At 44.3% G+C, this 20,081-nt stretch overlaps 2 protein-coding genes across 2 annotated transcripts; both read left to right on the top strand.

Annotated features, from left to right (window-relative positions):
- Positions 1 to 2,120: 2,120 nt before the first annotated feature.
- Positions 2,121 to 12,769, top strand: LOC135454740 (solute carrier family 2, facilitated glucose transporter member 11-like). The gene is made up of 12 exons (XM_064727150.1): positions 2,121 to 2,200; positions 3,079 to 3,177; positions 3,610 to 3,770; positions 5,265 to 5,389; positions 6,017 to 6,146; positions 6,720 to 6,868; positions 9,304 to 9,491; positions 9,625 to 9,735; positions 10,235 to 10,336; positions 10,494 to 10,569; positions 12,009 to 12,136; positions 12,469 to 12,769. The coding sequence occupies exons 1-12, from the start codon at positions 2,177 to 2,179 to the stop codon at positions 12,673 to 12,675; spliced, it is 1,500 nt and encodes a 499-aa protein (XP_064583220.1). The 5' UTR covers positions 2,121 to 2,176; the 3' UTR covers positions 12,676 to 12,769.
- Positions 12,770 to 15,280: 2,511 nt separating this feature from the next.
- LOC135454697 (macrophage migration inhibitory factor-like) lies at positions 15,281 to 19,096 on the top strand. Its single transcript, XM_064727055.1, has 3 exons — positions 15,281 to 15,388; positions 17,759 to 17,931; positions 18,996 to 19,096. Exons 1-3 carry the CDS (start codon positions 15,281 to 15,283, stop codon positions 19,060 to 19,062), a joined length of 348 nt encoding a protein of 115 aa, XP_064583125.1. The 3' UTR covers positions 19,063 to 19,096.
- The last annotated feature ends 985 nt before the right edge of the window (positions 19,097 to 20,081 follow it).

The raw sequence follows: 20,081 nt of genomic DNA, 5'->3' as shown, positions 1-20,081 counted from the left end.
AGACATCAGCTGGCAGGTGAGATATGGCTCAAATACTAATTGAGGCAGATAAACTTCAAAAATCTATCTGTGAACTTCACTCAGCTGGACACAAAGAATATGGATCTGTACTAAGGAAGGCTTAGCACAGCTTTGGATATGGCTAAATGACATGATGCTGTGAGATTTCCTGTCCTGAGCACAAACCTGATGTTGAAGTGAAGGGAGACGACCATCCGATTGATGAGCATCGACTCCGATTTATTGATCAACCAGGCACCTTTTATAACAGTGTTCATTCACTTCATGCATATTGCAAAACCTGAGCTCCCGATAGGCTGTAGAGAAAACTTCAGCTCCTCCTTTTGTTTACAATACCTGAAGTTTGTTTATTGAAACCAAGATCAGTGTTCTCACCATGATATGAAAAGTTCTCAAAACCTTTATATCTGTTCCCAGAGCAACCAAGGACAGAATATTGCCTGTTTTTGAGGAAACGGTCTGAGAATCTTGCTGTTTATATAAAAGGTGGCTGAGAACCTAATTATTTACAGGATCAAGCCTGGGAAAGGCTGCTTTTTCCCTTAGCTGAATACCTTCATGGCCTCTTTCTTTAAGCCATGCTTGAACCAGGCTCTCCACAATGTGACTAAAGGATATCTGTAAGATATCATGGAGCTGCACATCTGATAAAGGGGGTCTCAGAACAATCTGAGCAGTAACAGCAAGCAAGTACAGTCACTAATCACCATAAATGCAAAAGACATCACACAGCAAGAGTTATGAGATTCAACCTACCCAAAGTAGGAATTCTAAATTAAAGTCTGAGCAAAAAGTGTAACTTCCAATATGTATAAATACACAAGGTAGAAGTGGGTGAAGTAAAACATTAGGAAATAGGTGCAACAGGCTGCATTTGAGTGCCCCATGCTGAAGTCCACATGTTATTGCCTGTTTGTGTGTCCCCCCATTATCATCTGAGCAAGGCAGATTCCAGCAGCTAACATGGAATTTTGTCCCTTAGTCAGAGGCACATCATGTGGTTTCAGCTTTGTATAATTTTACAGAAAAGGAAATTCTTAGCATCAAAGGGACAGTCTCATTTGCACTCCACAACAGCTTATCTGCTGGAGAACCTCAACTGAAAAAATCCCTCCATGAACTCTCAGCACAAACCAACAGCAAAGTCAAGGCCATGATGAGACCCAAGAGTGGCAGGAGAATTGGCTGGGTGGTGCCATACACCACATTTCAAACATTAGTAGGGAACCCAGGAATATTCTTTGCATATGAAATATTTTCTAGTAAATATGACTGCTGGCATCAACTAAACCCTTTATGATTTCTTCATCCTCTCCTTCAACTGAAGTGTAAATGGCAAGTGATAACTAAAACTTGAATGAATACATTCCTCTTAATTGTGAAATAACTGCAGTTAAAGCCTGAGAATTTTCTCTCAGAAAAAACAGGCATCAATCCAGCTGTGGAGGTTACCAAACAGCCTCAAAAGAACCTTATTTTTCATTGCAGACACAGAAACAAGTGCACTGACTAGTGGAAATGCCACAAAAGAGCACATGATGAATCTTTCTCACTACCAGCAAAGAAAAATCTTCTATAAACACTTGGCTGGTCAAGCCTGATGTACCAGTGTAGAATTATTAAGTTTGCACCCCATTTCAAAATCATGGAGTAGCTCAGTTCCTTCCAGTAATGATTAAGTCACGATGTGCTCCAGTTGCCATCACCTGGAGAGAGAACAGCTCTTCCCTGTGACATACCAAAGTCCTGCAGTTCACTGCCCAAGCCCCATCTAAGATTCCCAAAAAAGAACCCTAAGTTTCTCACTTATATTGAAAACTGAGCAGGTCATGATGATGGGAATCCTGTTGAAGGCTGTTTTCTCAGTCCCCTGTCCCCTAGCAGAAGGCAGAGTTCATGAAGCACCCAGCTCCTGCAAGGGCCACCATCCTGTTCACTTGGGCTGCACATGTGCATTGGTTGAAATATTTAATCCAGCAACCCTAAACTTTGTACGACAGCTGGAATATGTGCAATTAACTCAAAACCCTCTGAAGTAAAATTTAACTTGTGTAACATGGGGCTGGCTCAGTGACACTGCTGCTGCATCATGTGAGCATTTGGCTCCTTGGCAGGCAGCAGCAGTGAGCAGCAGGCACTGGCTCATTCAAAGGACATGGCTGCCTTCCTCTCCAACCTGGTGAGTACCTGCTCACATCTCCTCTGGCTTACAAAAAACAAAGAAAACATAATCCTAGAGATTCAGGTGCTTTAAAGATTTTTAATTCCTTTCTTACAGAGACCGTCTTTCCTTTCTGTGTTTAAACATCACAAAGAGCAATGGGGCTTGGGTCCATGAAGATCATGTTGCATTGTCTTTTCTATATAACAAAATAAAATGAAATAAATGAAATGAAATTAAATTAAATTAAATTAAATTAAATTTTAAAAACAGCTCTGGCTCTTCCACCACTGTGATACTTTACTTTGTCTTCTAAGTTACTGAAAACAATACTAAATTTTAAGCACTCTGATTACTTCCCAAAATAATGAATATAGTAATGGTACAGCAAAAGGCTAAGAAATAATGACATAAATTTTTAAATAAATTACCTTCTTCACTTAATCAAAAAATAATTCATATAATCCACCAGGAGTTTCCATAATCTTTAAAAGGGAAGAAGTGGCATGTATCATCATACATTATGCTTGGGTGTACATTGGTTGCTGTCCATGGCACACAGGGAAAATGATTCCCTCTTCCCCATGCCCAGGTCTGACACCTTTATCCAGCCAACCTGTCAGCAGGCACACAGTAAGAGTTGTACTACCAGGAACAACTTTTCAAACTCCTTTTCCTTCTTGCAAGCAGAGGGATGGATTATCTATCACCTTACCCCCATTTGCTCTGGCACTGTGACGGGTGGCTGTGCTTTGGCAGCAGATTAGAGGGATTTTGGAAAATGTTTGAATTCAAAAGGATCTGAAGTGATCAAAGAGGAAGTGGCTACAAAGTCTCTGGCCTTGCACAAACTAGAGCAGTGAGGAGCTGAGGGAGGTTTTATTTTTGCTTTGCAGGTTCAGTTCCGGGGCCTACTTCAAATGATCTTAGTGCTGGGAATTGGGGGCAGTTTCCCATATGGATTCCATATTTCTGTCATCAACTATCCTTCTGTGGTAAGTAGCCATTCTCTGAGGCTGAAACACAAAGGTGAGAGCCTCTGTTCTCCCATAATCCCAAATTTCCTGAGCACTCAGCTGATGTGTCTGGGCCTTTTCTTTGGCTGGCAGTTACATCATGTGTAGAGAAATTTTCCTCCTTAAAAGAGCTGGACAGCATTTTCTATTTGAAATAAGCTCTTGCCATGTGGTGTACAAGCCTCCAAAGGAGGGCACAAGCTGAGCTCTCAGCGTGCTCACCAGGAAGCTCCTGACTGATACAGCCCTGAAGAATTTGCAGTGTGATCTCAGTTAACTTGTTTCACTAAAAAAGTCTCAAAGTAAGTCTGATATGAGAACCACAGGCTTGGCCTGAAGTACAACAACCAAATGTGAAGGGATCTGGTTATCCAGACCCATTATCCAGGCAAATGTTGTTTTCTTTTCCAGCACATCAGGAAGTTTATCAATGAAACCTGGATAGATCGGCACGGCTCTGCCCTCCACCCTGACTCAGTCATGCTGCTGTGGTCCTTCATTGTGTCTGTCTATGGCATAGGAGGCTTCCTGGGCAGCCTCTGCTGTGGCTACCTGACTACAAAATACAGGAAGTGAGTGCTGCTTCTAACAGCTCTGCAGTCAGAAAGCACAGGGAAATACCAAGGGGACAAATAAATCCCTTATTTTTGTTGAAGCAGCCCTGTTGAAGACAATTGGTTTGGTTTCCTGGCACATCCACTTTTTCCAAGCAGCCTTCTGTCCTGTTTATCTGCCCTCCCCAGGGAGCTGTGCTCTGTGAGGGCTGCAGTCACCAGCACATCACCAGATCAGAGGTGTAGGGTCACATTCTCCCCAAGGTCCCCTCTCATTCTCATAAAGATCTCCCAACTTTACAAACCCCAATGAAGGAGCTGTGTGTCTTGTGTTGTAACACACTATGTGCAGTTACTCAAACACCTGGAAATATCCTTATGTGACAAAGAAGAGTCAGATTTCCATTTAAATGCACTCATTGTGGGGTGGTGACGTTACATTAAATATTCAGATCTGCTCTAGTGAAAGTATGGAGAGAAGAGAAAAACAATTGCTTGTAATTTGACTGTAAGATATAATCAGCACCAAAACAAATGTCCAAGAGACATCTCTGTTCCTGACAATCCATTTTACTGACAGCTAGCTCCAAACTCTCTTTGCCACTGGACAAAGGAAGGATTCCTCACCAGTCTGGTCTGTTCTCGGTGCCTTGTGTGTAACACCACTAATTTCATTTGCAGAGAAATTGGCAAACATATCTTCTTGGTGTGACCCACTTAAAGATCTGCTCCACAGCACACTGATCCAGGGGCCCCTCATTTGGGTCTCAACAAACCATCTTAACCTGCCTGCAATTGTGTTCTTTCCTGACAGGTAAGTGCCCCCAAGAAATTTCTTGTGGGACACTGCCTCATCCCACACACTGAGAGTCTCCCAAGGCTGCAAAAGGATCCTGAGCCTCTCCCATGGGTTATTGAACACTTGGCAGCCCAGCCTGAACACAGGGGCTCTGTGATCCTCAGTGTGTGCAAGGGGGCTCTGGTCTAACAAATGTCACAGCAAAACATCTGAGTGCAAAGGACTTGGAGCCTGACCCAGCAGGGTGGTGAACACAGCAGCCTGTGATTCCCACAGAGGGATTTTTGAAATGAAATGTCCTCTAAAAACTCTGTCTGCCATCTCAGACACCCCATTTAGCCAAGAGTGTTTTTGGTATGGGACCCATGGACTCTGACTATTTCTGGGGAAACCCTGACATTTTATAAAGACTTATAGCCATTTCAAAATCTTGCTGACAAACTGGGCCACTCCTTCCATCTTTTTCCCTACTTGTACTGTGGAAATGCTGACAAACTGTTTAAATTCTAACCTAAAAAAATGTATTAATTCAAATCTAAAAGATCCTAAAGTTTTAAAGAACCATTTTGACTATCCTAAGTTGAAATTATTTCAGCCATTCCTCAAAACAGTGGGAATGGCTGTACCACACTTCCTGTCACAGCAAGAGTAGTCAAAAGAGCACAAGTGGTTCTCACTAAATTCTCAAGGTCTTTTTTTCTTTTTTTTTTCAGGAAAAAGTGCCAAATGTTCACCAACCTGATCATGTTGGTAGCTGCACTTTTCATGGCCCTCAGCAGAACAGCCAAATCCTTTGAGATGATTCTGGTTGGGCGCTTCCTCTATGGCGTTGGTGCAGGTATGTCACCATGGCCTGCAAGGCTGAGCTGAAATATTATCATTACCTGAAATAACAAAAGATCCAACTGCTCTGAAATGTTTCTCACAGAAGTCAGTAGACAGACACACACTGTGATGGCTGCAGAATTTTTCCCCAAGAGGTTAAATTCCATTGTCATCATTACCAGACCTTTCTTTGTCACAAATTCTGGGATCAAAATCCCCCTGTGCATTTCCAGATACAAAGTAAATTTTCTTTCTGAAGCATCTTTCTCTCTTTCTGGCTCTCACACTGAAGTGCACTTTTATAATTAACTCCTGACACTCATAGTTGTAAGAAAAATACCTGGGAAACGTGATAAACCCCATAAGGGAATTCTCCTCAAGCCAGTGTTGGCCACCAGAGCTGACTGCAATGAAAAAACAAAACTGTCCAGCTGTCCTGGGCTTGTCTCTACAGCCATCCTTGAAGAATGGTCTTTAAAGCAAATAAAACCACACACAATAAAAGTGAAAGTATCCTCTCTTTTGCAAGAAATTGTAACCTAAATAGCAGAGTGAATGGAAACAATGTGAGATAGGATGGTCCAAAAAGTTCATATTTTCTAAATATTTCAACTGTTCTTTATCCTCTTGTATGTTCAAGGTTTTTCTCTCAATATACATCCTCAGTATGTAGGAGAGATTTCACCCAAGAAGCTGCGTGGTTTTACCAACGCCACTGTTGCTGTTTTTCTGACCCTGGGAAAGCTCACAGGACAGCTTGTTGGACTACGGTAAATTCTGCAATTTTTCTGTCAGGTCACACTCAAAGTAGAAATGTTTCTCTAACCTTATCCTCTCACCCAGTCAGTGACTGAGAAATACTCTCCTCTTCCTCCCCAAAACATGCCTTAGCTATGCCAGGAGAAAAATATTAATTGTATTTGAGGGAAATATACTTTTAAATACAGAAGGCAGAAAATTATTTACTCATAATCTGATTTCTTCTTATTTCCACACTCTTTCTAATAGGAGACTTCCCTTCAAAATTCACTGTACTTACATAGAAAGTCATAGCAAATGTTTGGTGTGACCAAGCAGTGGTCAAATGAGTCTCATCAACTCTCTAGACATTCTACTGGGTCCTAATGATATTCAGAAAGGTTTTCAAAATATCAGATAATTCCTTTAAAATAAATTGTCAGAAATAAAAATAGCCAAATTTGTGAAATCTGCCAAATTTAAATTCAGAGGTTAACTCCAGTGAACCCTTGAATGGAATCTGAGCAATCTTTATCACTCAGAAAAACTTCCTGAGCATTCATTCCATTATTTCAGCATAATTTTGTTTCACATACACTTTCCAGGGAGATTTTAGGAAGCGAAGCTTTGTGGCCATGGTTGTTAGCATCTAGTGGACTTTCAGCATTGCTTCAACTGGTCACCCTCCCATTTTTCCCTGACTCACCATCCTACCTCCTGATACAGAAGGGTAATGAGGAAGCCTGCAGGAAAGGTAGAGTGTCTGCTTTCCTCACTTCTTCCCTTCATCTGCTGTGTCCCAGGGAGAGCCTCTGCAGCACAGGAGGCAGGGCAGGGCTGTGCTGCACAGGGCAGGGCCATGGAGCACAGGCAGCCTCACAGAGGGAGGCTCAGGGACCCCTGGCAATGTCTGTGCTAACCTGGGACCCCTGGTACCCCTGGGGCAATGTCTGTGCTAACCTGGTACCCCTGGTACCCCTGGCAATGTCTGTGCTAACCTGGTACCCCTGGTGCCCCTGGGGCAATGTCTGTGCTAACCTGGTACCCCTGGTGCCCCTGGCAATGTCTGTGCTAACCTGGTACCCCTGGCAGTGTCTGTGTTAACCTGGTACCCCTGGTACCCCTGGCAATGCCTGTGCTAACCTGGTACCCCTGGCAGTGTCTGTGCCAACCTGGTACCCCTGCAATGCCTGTGCCAACCTGGGACCCCTGGTACCCCTGGGGCAGTGTCTGTGCTAACCTGGTACCCCTGGTAATGCCTGTGCTAACCTGGTACCCCTGGCAATGTTTGTGCTAACCTGGCACCCCTGGCAATGCCTGTGCTAACCTGGTACCCCTGGTACCCCTGGCAATGCCTGTGCTAACCTGGTACCCCTGGTACCCCTGGGGCAATGTCTGTGCTAACCTGGTACCCCTGGCAATGTCTGTGCTAACCTGGTACCCCTGGTGCCCCTGGCAATGCCTGTGCTAACCTGGTACCCCTGGTACCCCTGGCAATGCCTGTGCTAACCTGGTACCCCTGGTACCCCTGGCAATGCCCGTGCTAACCTGGGATCCCTGGTGCCCCTGGGGCAATGTCTGTGCTAACCTGGTACCCCTGCAATGTCTGTGCCAACCTGGGACCCCTGGCAATGCCTGTGCCAACCTGGTACCCCTGGCAATGCCTGTGCTAACCTGGTACCCCTGGCAATGTCTGTGCTAACCTGGTACCCCTGGCAATGTCTGTGCTAACCTGGTACCCCTGGCAATGTCTGTGCTAACCTGGGACCCCTGGCAATGCCTGTGCCAACCTGGGACCCCTGGCAATGTCTGTGCTAACCTGGGACCCCTGGCAATGCCTGTGCTAACCTGGTACCCCTGGTACCCCTGGCAATGCCTGTGCTAACCTGGTACCCCTGGCAATGCCTGTGCCAACCTGGGACCCCTGGTACCCCTGGCAGTGTCTGTGCTAACCTGGTACCCCTGGTGCCCTGGTAATGCCTGTGTTAACCTGGGACCCTGGCAATGTCTGTGTTAGCCTGGTACCCCTGGTACCCCTGGCAGTGTCTGTGCCAACCTGGGACCTCTGGGGCAATGTCTGTGCTAACCTGGTACCCTTGGTACCCCTGGCAATGCCTGTGCCAACCTGGTACTCCTGGCAATGTCTGTGCTAACCTGGTACCCCTGGTACCCCTGGCAATGTCTGTGCTAACCTGGTACCCCTGGCAATGCCTGTGCTAACCTGGTGCCCCTGGCAATGTCTGTGCCAACCTCACTCAGCCCATGAAGACAAGAAACACAGATGTATATCAGCACATCTAACATTTCCCACCTTGCTGGGCACTGCTTCATTTCTTTAAAAGAAATGGTTCAGGCAGCTGTCTTTTTTGTATTTTTTGATAAAAAGTACTAAAATATTTATTTTGTTTACAGTTAAGTAAACTCCACATTAGAAAGCTGTGCTATACTGACAACCAGACAGACAAAATCCTTCAACTTGCTCACTGCCCCTGCAGCAACCAGATGGCAGAAGCAGCACCAGCACCTACTCAAATGGACAGGCAGCCTAAAGGGTTTAATACATGTGGAAACCCAGGGAACGTTTCTGTGTCTGCTCTGGGGTGCCCTGACCCACAGGGGAGCACTGACTTTGACCCTCATTCATGGAGAAAGGTTCCCAGACTTCAAGACAGACTGGAATCCACAAAAGTGTGAAATAGATTATAGAGAGCAGTGTAGGGGTATCACTTGGTGAGAAATTTAGGGTTTGGGAATTTTAGTATGTTGTGGATGGAAGCAAGATGGAGGGCACAGGGTTTCTTCTTCATGCTGCTTCTTCCTTCTTCCTCATGGGTTTGGGTGGCATTTTGTAATTGGGCAGAAAAGTCCCCATTGCAGCTCTGTGGGACCACTTTATTGGGTTAAAAGGGAAAATAATCCAGGTGTCAGCTCTTAATTGGAGAGTTCAGTCTTAAAAGACTTTGTACCAAGAGATTGTTGGCCATTTTGTACCTTCTAATGAAAAGCTGCTGAACTCACAGCAGTGAGACTGTTTTACTGATAAGAAATAATAAACACCTGAGTCCCAACATGAACTACTGTCTGAAGTGCCTTCAATCCAGACCCAGAAAAACCAACGACTGAAACCCCCACAAATGCTGAAGGAGTTATCGTGGTAGGATAATCCACTTCCCTCTCTGTCCCCTGCAGCCATCAGGAAGCTCTGGGGGGAAGGAGACCACCAAGCAGAAATTGATGACATTATGAAGGAGAAGGGCGCCGTGGCGAGCACCAAAACCCTGCGTGTCCTTGAAGTGCTGCAAGAGCCATCCCTGCGCTGGCAGCTCTACATCCTGCTGATTGTCATGACCACGCTGCAGCTCTGTGGCATAAATGCAGTTGAGTGCTCTCCTCATGCCCAGGACAAGAGAGGCAGCACAAGAAACCTCTCAATGTTATTAAACTAGCTTAGAATTGTATCTCAAATCCAACACCTTTTTCACAGGTTTATTTCCTCTTTGCGTTTTTCAGATCTACTTCTATTCTTTTGAAGTATTCCACACAGCCAAGTTTGAGGAATACCTGATCCCATACGTGTCCCTGGGAGTTGGGCTGTGTGAGTGCTTGTCCTCCATACTGTGTGTAAGTCTTTTCAGATTTGACTTTGAAGGAAAAGTTTAATGTGGCCAACAACTGTGCCTTTCCTTTCTTATAACTGGGCTCAGAGAAATTTTGCATAACCTAAGCCACATCTTCCTGCTTCTGCAAAACCACAGGCAGGATACAAAGTTTTTCCCCAAAATTATTTGCATGAGTGTGTGTCTTTAGATCCACTTTTTTCTGCAAAATAATAATCTTCTGATGTTCTGGATTAGATGTGTGTCCATATGTGGGGACAATTTGACATATGCCAGCATGCAAATGTCTAATAACAGCTTAGGATTGACTAATAAACACAGCTTAATTAATAATGAATTAGTTTTGAAAAAACTAATCAAATTCATCAGGAACTAAGAGACTGTCAAATGACACTGATTTGTGGCTATTACTGAGACAAGTCTGCTGCACAGAACACATGGAGAGGGGAGGGATGGTTTCCTTTGAGGTCTGGGGTTGGTGAGCTGTGTTTTCTGCTTTGCAGAGCACCCTCATAGATCGCTTTGGGCGGAAGGTGCTGCTCTGGGGCGGGTACCTGCTGATGTGCTCTGTGCTGGCCCTGCTCACCACCACCCTGTCACTGCAGGTAAAGGGGCAGCAGCCTCCTGGCCACTTCCCCAGCCTCCCTTCCTGCTCCTAAGCTGCAGGAGATGTGTAAAATCTCCAGGCAGTGGCAGGAGTACAGAGCTCTGCTGCTCTGTCCTGTGTGTAATGGTGTGGTCTCGCTGGTTTCTCACTTTCAGCATCGCTTTTTCTGGATGCATTACTTCAGTGTCATCTTGATCTTCCTGTTCGTTGTCTTCTTTGGAATTGGGCCGTGTGAGTACATCAGTGCTGATGCTGGGAGGAAATTTGGGGTTGAATTGGTTGGCAGAGGAAGAACTGGCCAGTGCCCTGCTAAAAAGTTCTGGAAATAAGAGAGGGAAAGGCAGACACATACAAGGGGAGACAGGAGAAGGATGTAGACCCCTCAAATTTTATTGCTGATCCCATGATCTAAATAATTTAAACCAGTATCATCTTCTCCAGAGGGCGTGAGATAGAAAATTCAAAACAATTTCTAAATTAGTCAGCTAAAAAGAGGATTCTAGACATTGCCAGGTATGTTATAGTAATCATCTTCAGTGACTTAACAAGTCAAGCTTTTGCCTACCAACATGCTCCAGGTGGAAGTGGCCACAGGAGCCAAAAGAGAGGCTGGTTCTATAAACCCTGCACCAGTAACAGCTACCAGTGTGTGACCGTGCTCACAGGGGTCTGAGGGAAGAGATGAGGATCTGACTCCATGTTTCAGAAGGCTGATTTATTATTTTATGATATACATATATTAAAACTGTACTAAAAGAATAGAAGAAAGGATTTCCTCAGAAGGCTGGCTAAGAATAGAAAAAGAAAGAATGATAACAAAGGTTTGTGGCTCGGACTCTCTGTCCGAGCTAGCTCACTGTGATTGGCCATTAATTAGAAACAACTCACATAGGTTAATCAAAGGTCTACTTGTTGCATTCCACAGCAGCAGATAACCATTGTTTACATTTTGTTCTTGAGGCTTCTCAAGAGGAAAAATCTTAAAGAAAAGATTTTTCATAAAAGATTTTTCATAAAAGATGTCTGTGACACCAGTGCCATATGGAACTGCACACACCCACTGATACCAGAAAAACTATTCCAGTACATACAAGAGAAACCTAAATTAACTGCTGGATTCCATTTCTGGAATCAAGGCCTTTCACCCTCATAGCAGAGGCCACCTACCAACAGGTGACCTATTCTGTCTGTCTGTCCCCTCTGCCATGCCACTGGGAGGAGCTGCAGCAGAAGCGAGGAAACAAATGAACCTGGTTATTACAGCGACCTTAGACGGTCACTGTGGTGAGAGAAGGACGAGAATCTTGTTCCTTGATCAGAAGGCTTGATTTATTGATATAAGATATATAATACATTATAACTATACTAAAAACAATAAGAAGAGAAGTTGCAGAGAGCAGCTATGCTAAGAATAGAATAGAAAGAATGAATAATAAAGTTCTGTGTCCAGGGAATCTGTCCCTGAGCTGCTCCTGTGATTGGCCTTTAATGGTACACATGGAAGATGAGCCAATCACAGGGACACCTGCTACATTTCACAGCAGCTGATAACAATTGTTTACATTCTTCTTCTGGGGCTCTGCTTCCCAGAAGATGGACAAATGTGAAAGAAAGGATTTCTATGAAAAATGTCTGCGACACCTGGTGTGTGTTTGGCTTTGCTTTTCCAGCTGGAGCCACCATATCTGTGATGGTTGAAATCTTCAGCCAGTCATACAGACCATCAGCCTTCCTGATTGTTGGCTGCATCAACTGGATGGGACTCTTTGTACTTGGGATGATTTTTCCCGTGATTGTTGTAAGTGACTCTCAGAGGATCCCCTTCCCAGGCTAATCTATTTCTGAATGCTGACAAGGGGCAAAATAACAGCAATAAATTGCAATGATGTGCAAATCTCAGCACTCTGTCCAAACACCAAACCTGCAGAGAAACCCCCAGGCTTGTCAAGGAGCAGCAATTGGACTCAGGTCCAACAAGGCCAGTGGGAACTCCTGGGTTGGTTCCTGTCCTGGACTGCACTGAGCACACCTTTGAATTTAAATTCCTAAGACACAGGCTTGCACTAAAGGGCAGGGAAATAGAAATCAGTTTATTATTTTCCTCACATTGTCTTGCATTTCTGCCTGCAGGATAACCTTGGACCCCTCTGCTTCCTCATCTTTTTGGGAATCCTTGTTGTATCAGCAATTTTCATCTACCTGTATCTTCCTGAGACCAAGGGAAAATCAATCATGGAAATAAAAGCAGAATTCAACAAGCTGAACTTTGGGAAAAAAGAAACCTCTGTCACTGAAAATAACCTTCCTAAGGAACAGTTGTATTGCACCAAGCTCTGAATGTTCAGAGAAGAAATTTGCATCTCTTAGAAAAGACAGGAAACAATGTTGCAATAGAACTAAAAAGGAAACATTAAAAACAGACTGCAAGCTCTTCTGTCTCATTTGTTTTTTCTTTTTTAAGATAGATATGAAACTCATTATTCTAGAGTTACACTAAGCAGGAACCTGCTGACAAACAGCTCAGAGTGTCAGAAATACAAAAGAATAAGTGAAATATTTTAAGATGAACCAAGATAAAGAATGATTAAAAATGGGAAACACAAAAGTCTAGTGTGGCTGACAGGCAGCAGAGGGAAAAGCTAAATAATGGTTTAGGTGACCCAAGATGATACAGAACAAAAATTAACACCTCAAATTCAGAAAAAGGTTTCAACATGACGACAGAGAAAAGCATTGAAAGTGAAATTTGCTGCACAACAGTCCTGGAGATGTAATGGAAATCTCAGTGGGAAACATCCCAGTAACTCTAGGCAGGACAAGGACCTGCTAAACTGAGATATTCTTGCAGGCAAAAGAAGTGAAATGCTGCTATAAAATAAAGCAGGCTCTGGAGAGCATCTCTGGTGTCTAAGGAACTGATTTCCAACCTGCTGCATCCACTCCTGGGAATTACATCAGATGTTTGCACAGAAGAAAGAGTTTGTTTTGGAAATGTTTTTCTTGCTATGTAAGCTAGCTGGGAATAACGACTGATTGTTGTACCCAGCAATAAAAATAGGTTGTGAAGTTCATTGGAAATAGTCTAAGTTTTTCCAAGTGACCAATAACAAGTATAGGATGGCTGTAACTAAACACTTTGGATCATGCCACCTGCTTTCCTCTAACCACTGAAGAAAAAATGAATCAATATTACAAACTACAGCTCCTCTCCTTGCAGATGGAGGGGTCACTTGTGTTTGTTTTTAACACTTTGGCTTAGGAAACATACCCTGAAAAGGCTTTTTGGAAACCAGATTTTATTTCTGGGTTTTTTTAGGGTTTTCATTATTTTCAGAGTGCATACAGGAAACACAATCCACAAACGTGGGCTGGAAATGAGCACTGACATTTCATCTCCTGACTTTTTGTTTGCTGACTTTTTACAACAAGGGTGCCACAGTGAAGGAACTAACTTAAAATCAACACATCCCACACAATCATGGAATTGATTGGGTTGGAAGGGACCTTAAGGATCATCTAATTCCACCCCCTGCCATGGGCAGGGATGGCACCTTTTGGGTCAGGTTGTTCAGGCCCAGTCAACCTGACCTGGAACACAATCAGCTTCAGCACCTTCATAAAGAAGTTTTCACAATTAAAAAGTGTTTTCTTCAATTACACCATTTAGTGCAAACTGTAGAAAGCCTGGAGAAAATGGAGTGAGTAGAAAAGTTCATTACTCAGAAACTACTGGGCACAAAGACACCCATCACTTTTAACATGGAGAGATGATCAAACCATTTATTTCATCCCCATCAGCATTTTCACCCTGCTCTCCCCACACATCTGTGAACACCCCCTATTGCCATGTGATCCCTCTAAATCACTTCTTTCATGTAAAGCTGTTCCAGGCAGTGAGAACTGATCCCAGCCTTGCCCTGCGCTCCTCCAGCCTGGATAAAAGCTGCTCCTGTGGATTTCCTATCTCCCAGGAGTTGGGACTGTTATGGAACTATTTGCACAACAAAGGAGCAAGTTGAAAACAAGTCTTCTCTGAGCATGCAGAATGCATCACCACACTGGAAAATCAAGATTCTGATTTTAAGGCATCTTTGTGGTGACTTAGTCATGGTTCAGGAAAGGTCTGCACAACATGTGTCACTGGGGGGGTTTGTTATGGTCTGTTCCACAGAGAGAGTTTCAGACCTCACAATTGAATTGCTCATCCAATTTTTAAGAAACAATTACTAACTTGCATAAAGAGGTGCATTACAACCTGCACTCAGCCTCTGAAACATTTGATATTCCATTGGTTTAATGACTGGGTGTGACAGTGGTCACAGGGGTCTGAGGATGAGGGAAGAGATGAGGATCTGACTCCATGTTTCAGAAGGCTGATTTATTATTTTATGATATATATTATATTAAAACTATACTAAAAGAATAGAAGGAAAGATTTCATCAGAAGGCTGGCTAAGAATAGAAAAAGAAAGAATGATAACAAAGTCTTGTGGCTGGGACAGAGAGTCAGAGCCAGCTGACTGTGATTGGCCATTAATTACAAACAACCAACATGGGCCAATCCCAGATGCACCTGTTGCATTCCACAGCAGCAGATAATCATTGTTTACATTTTGTTCCTGAGACCTCTCACCTTCTCAGGAGGAAAAACCCTAAGGAAAGGATTTTTCATAAAAGATGTCTGTGACAACTGGGCTGTCTCCAGACACGAGGGGTGCAGAGCTGGGCTCCCTCCCAGGCTGTGTGAGCAGCTGCAGATGGCACAGGCAGCCTCCCCTCCTGGGCCACTGCCACCCTCCCAATGCACCTGCTGGAGGTGTCACCGACTATTCAGAGGCTCCTGAGGTGCTCACTGGCACAGTGGGCTGGGCCAGCTTGTGGTGAGTTAGAAATAAAGCTGAGAACAAGGTGAGCTGAAAAAAAACCTGCTTGTGATCCAAAGATGCCTAAATTCATTGTTAACACAAATATAAGCAAGGATAAAGTCCCAGAATCTTTTGCAGGGGAGCTCACCCAACAATTATCAAAAGCATTGGGCAAACCAGCACAGGTAAGACCATTTGCTGAAATGTTTTCCTTCTTTAATCAGCTGTGCCTATGCAATGAGCTGTTTCTGAGTGATAGCCTTGATAAACTAATATAGCTAATGACTCACCAGGATTTGCAGTCTTCTCTCTGGGAGAATATCAAACACTTGTTCACTGTAACTTAGCTTTGTTGAGGTCTCCAAACCCTGGAGTATTCAAGATAAGTTTCTGCAGGATGATATTGCATGTATTTATCTGTAGATGAGGACTGGATGATGTGGGGATGTGTCCACAGGTACCTGTGAATACCTCTCAAGAACCTGAAAAGCAAAGCTCAGCCTCCACTTCCTTGCTGAGAGCTATTGAATAAATGCCTGTTATTTACCAAACTGCCTGGAGCCTAGTGGTTACAGTTGAAGCACAAAAATTATTTATTCAGCTTGCTTGGACATCTGGCAAAAATATCTGTGTGGCATCCTGCTATTTGTAATCAAAACAGCAGAGTAAAAGCTGCCTGCTGGTTTCACTACCAAACTGGAGGGGTTTTATCTGCCAAAACATGGCAGGTAAAATATGGCAGTGTGCTACTGAGGTGAGGCCCTGAAACACTGGTATTGAGGGGCTGATAAGGATTTATAAGGCTGTTATTTTCTTAATACTGACTGGTCACTGGTCACTGTATCAGCTGCTTACTGAAGGTTGTAGAATATGGAAAACCAAAAGAAAACTTCTCCACAGAGCTGTTAACTTCCTACCATGAGCTGTACCTTTAGTGAATTGGCTGTGGATCTGTAGCTGCTTGTTTAAACGCTCTTTGTGCATATTCACAGCTCATTTTCAGAAAACGTTTACTTTGCTTTGGGAGCGATGCTTTGAAACTGTGGAAAGAAGGAAGTTTTGGTGCCTATAGAAAGGGCTCTGAGGGCTCCCCAGCAAATCTTTCTCCAAGCACTGGGACACCTGAACACATTAAATTCTTTCATAAAACTGATGTGTTTTATCTCTCTTTTAAAAATCCAATTTTTATCAGTCTAGTAAACAAGTACTTGCTGTTGGGGGGGCAAGGGGTGTGTCTTGCATAACAGCTTCTGAATATAAAGCTAGAGGCCAGGGCTGGGATGCAGCTGGAGCAGGTTTGTGCAGCTGTGTGGAAGGCAAATGTAATGGGACTTAGAGATATACAGGGAATAACAAAGGGATTTTTCTGAAGAGGACATACAAGCTCTTCGTGACAAAGGAGGCAATAGGAAAGGGAGAGTCTCTTAGTTATAACACAGAAAGAAGGAAAGGATTAGGGTGGGCTGGAATGCAGAGCTTTCCTCTCACAGGAAACTGTGCCATTTGGGAAAAATACGGATTTTTAATCAAATAGGGTTTTTTCCTATTGGAAGAACGGTTCCAAATATTTTCAAACTGCTCTAAGAAGAGAATAATGCTGATTAATGCCTCAACTTGATTTTTCTTTTGATAGTGATAATCTGCTTCCTGGGTAGGAGTTAAAGGCATGGATGTACCTACACTTGGCACAAAGTCAAGAGCACGTGGTGTCCAGACAGGGGAGAGCAGGGCCAAGCAAGTGGTACCTCAGCAGGATCTCCTTGGCTGATCCTGTGCTGCTGTGCTCTGATGCACCTCACACCCAAACAAACTGTAAATGATGGCCAAGGCTCATTACCCAGCCAGCTCCTGGTACTCAGGCTGCCTTGTTTTACCAGGAGGGTGAAGTGCTGCTCAGTTCCAATGATGCACTGCTAATGAACGTGGGGAAGAGCAGCACAGAGGGCAGCTGGGTGCCAGAGGAGCTGATCCCCACATTCCCCAGTGGGGGGATCTGACACTGTGTATTAGCACAGGGGAAAATGGAGGGCTGGTCATTAATATTAACATAGATACTTTCTTCTGTTTTTCCTGATCTCAAGAACAACAGCAGGATTAAGCTGTGTTTTGTTTAATGAGGTGCATGTTGATTTAGGCCTCTGCCGTGTCAGTTCACATTTCCCTCAGCAGGGAAGACTGCAGCAGGAGCCAGTGAGGTGCAAAATCCCTCTGGAACGCAATGGGCAGCAGGAGCATTGCACTGCCCCTTGTCCCTGACCTTCCCACAGGGCAGGGAGAGCCTGGTGGCTCGGAGAGGTGCTGCAGGTACCACAGGTCACTGAGCTCCTGGACTAGGAACCCTAAAAACTATGGAGTCTCTGTACTGGCCTTTGACACAGGAGTGAGGATCTTGGAGTAGAACACAAATCTAGACAGTAAGATGTCAAAAAAAGCCTTGCATATCAAAAACATGCACTTGTTTTCACTGCAGTTTAGGTACATAAATGCCTTCCTGGATTTTCAAAACTTTTCTCAATATGGCAAAGAAAATGACATTCATTTTCTTCTTCCAACAGTATCTAGCAATACAGATCTGTCCTGACCAGGTGATGTCCTTTGGTGGCTCCACAGACCCTTGTGCTGTGTGCTTTCTCTACAGCAGTGGAAAGATAGGGGAGCAGGAGAACAAGGGCTACTCCAAATTGCTTTGTGAGCTGATGAGCAAACAGCTGAAAATACCATCTGACAGGTGAGCTCAAACAGCAACTTGTCTGACATGAATTTCCACAGATTGTTAGAGCTATTCATCCCAGGCTGGTCCTTTGGTGCTCTCTATTAATGTGCTGATTAAAGGCATCAAATGCCAAGCCAACTGAGCAACTCCCCAGCTAAAAAGAGAAGAGCCATTGCATGAGCTGCAATGCCAATGTCCAGAAGCTGCAGAATTCCTTGGTTAAAATGATGTAGGTTCAGGCACTGTATGTACCCACAGATATCACGTGCAAAAGACCCAGTGTGGGATCTCAGCACCTCAGGACTGAGGTGTCACCGAGACCACCCTTGGGGGGCTCGGGAGTCCTGGAATGTTCCAGAAGTGTCTGGTGGCTGGACTTTGACCCTACACAGGAGACGACACCTGTATGAGGATGGGAGGATTTCACCGGGGTGAATGGTGAAGGGATCAGTTAATTAGAGGGTGAGACACGGGTTTAGGATTTCTGTACAGGGGGGTTTAGAGAAGTAAGATGGAGGAATTGGGGCGTGTCCTGTCCTCTTCTGCTTTTTTCTCCTCCATCTTCTTGGTCATGGTGGCACTTTCGGATTGGTCATTACTAAAAGTGCACCGGACAATAAAAATAAAAAGGATTGGGGAAAAATGATAAATATTGTACACGTAACCATGGGTATAAAGATGGGTGACTGCCCGGAGGGCTACACAGTGTGCTCATGGCTGGCTGCTGAGCAGAGCTCTGTCGGGCCGAGAGAAAATCTTTTAGATAAACAATTAATAAACATAAAGACCGAAAGAAGAACTGAAGCCTCTTCTCGTCCTTTGATACGCGGGCTGCCCCAAGGCCACCCCGGGCCTTTCCAGGCCCTTCAAACAGCCGAGAAAACCGGACAACCCAGTACAGACACAAGAACTGGATCCCTAGGAACTCCAGAGTGCGAGGAGATGGGGCATGAACAGGGCAGGGGGAAGGGAGTGCAAGGCCTGGGAAGGACAGAGGCCCAGGGGAGATCTGCAGCCTGTCCTGAGCAGCCGGCAGCTCTCTGCTCCCAGCTGTTAACAGTGCCTGTCTTCCCTTCCAGAGTCTACATCAGCTTCTTTGACATCAGGGCTGGCAGTGTGGGCTGGAATAACAGCACCTTTGCTTGAGGTGCCCTGGGGTGATCACAGCTGATTCCTGAACCCTCACCGTGGCTGAGAACTGCAGTTCCAGTCACTCTCTGGCATCTGCCCAATGCAAAAGGCATTGGTACCTTACTTGCTGCTACCCACTGCTGTTTATCTTGTCTGATGCTTAAATAAAATACAGCAGAAATCTTTTGTCTGAGACCTTCTTGTTAGTCTGGGAAGACCTGTAGTTGAGATAGGGGGTGCCTTCTCAAAATACTCTCAAGAGGAGCTTTTCTTTCAAAAAAAGGTTTAGTCATATATAAAGATGAACACTCCTTTTGCCTTTGCCCTGTCCTCAAGAGCCAGATTTCAAGAAGAGATAAATACATCTTGACCTGGTTTCAAGACACATTTAAGTTAATAGATGTGGAAATGTTGCACATGTACCTCCCTTCAAAATGGGCAAAGACATGATTACCTCTGATTTAAAAGGGATGGATTGCAGTCCAGGCCTCTTTAGGCCTAGCGCTACAGGGATATGTAGCTGAGTAACAGAAAAATTTGTGCTGGGAGTCTCCCAGGCCTCAGCACAGGCAGAGGGAGTGAGTGGAAAAAACCACTGTACACTGCTGTGCCCTCCCCTTTCCATCCACTGAACAATTTGTAGTGACAGCGAAGATTAGAGCTCAGCTCAGAAAGGGGCAGAGGCACAGCAAGCCACAGTAATTCCTAGGGACTGAAGTGGTGAATTAATCATGAAAGGAAGATTTGCATACAAATATTTATTATTTAAGCCCTTGGTCAGATAAAATCATTTGCTTCCAAAGTAAAATAAAAGATTGAGCAGAGAGGTTTCCTGAAATTCTATAGTGAAGTGTATTGTGAGTTTTTCTGGAAGAGCAAACCTTATCACACCCCCGTTCTGAACTCTATTGTTAACATCCCATTGTGTCCCTACCACAGCTTTGCCTTGCAGCCACAGACTTCAAATACAGACCTGCACCTCAAACAACAAAAATGCTTTGTTGGGATAACAAATGGAAGCTGCTTTAGTCAGT

This window comes from Zonotrichia leucophrys, chromosome 15 (assembly GCF_028769735.1).
Source record: "Zonotrichia leucophrys gambelii isolate GWCS_2022_RI chromosome 15, RI_Zleu_2.0, whole genome shotgun sequence".
Taxonomy (NCBI): domain Eukaryota; kingdom Metazoa; phylum Chordata; class Aves; order Passeriformes; family Passerellidae; genus Zonotrichia; species Zonotrichia leucophrys.
This window is presented reverse-complemented; position numbering and strand designations above follow the sequence as displayed.

Coding starts and splice junctions, on each gene's coding strand:
- LOC135454740 (XM_064727150.1), top strand. CDS start 2,177: ATGGCTGCCTTCCTCTCCAACCTG. Junction 2,201..3,078: donor CTGCCTTCCTCTCCAACCTG/GTGAGTACCTGC, acceptor TTTGCTTTGCAG/GTTCAGTTCCGGGGCCTACT. Junction 9,492..9,624: donor AGCTCTGTGGCATAAATGCA/GTTGAGTGCTCT, acceptor TGCGTTTTTCAG/ATCTACTTCTATTCTTTTGA.
- LOC135454697 (XM_064727055.1), top strand. CDS start 15,281: ATGCCTAAATTCATTGTTAACACAAATATAAGCAAGGATAAAGTCCCA. Junction 15,389..17,758: donor CATTGGGCAAACCAGCACAG/GTAAGACCATTT, acceptor TTCTTCCAACAG/TATCTAGCAATACAGATCTG. Junction 17,932..18,995: donor CTGAAAATACCATCTGACAG/GTGAGCTCAAAC, acceptor CTTCCCTTCCAG/AGTCTACATCAGCTTCTTTG.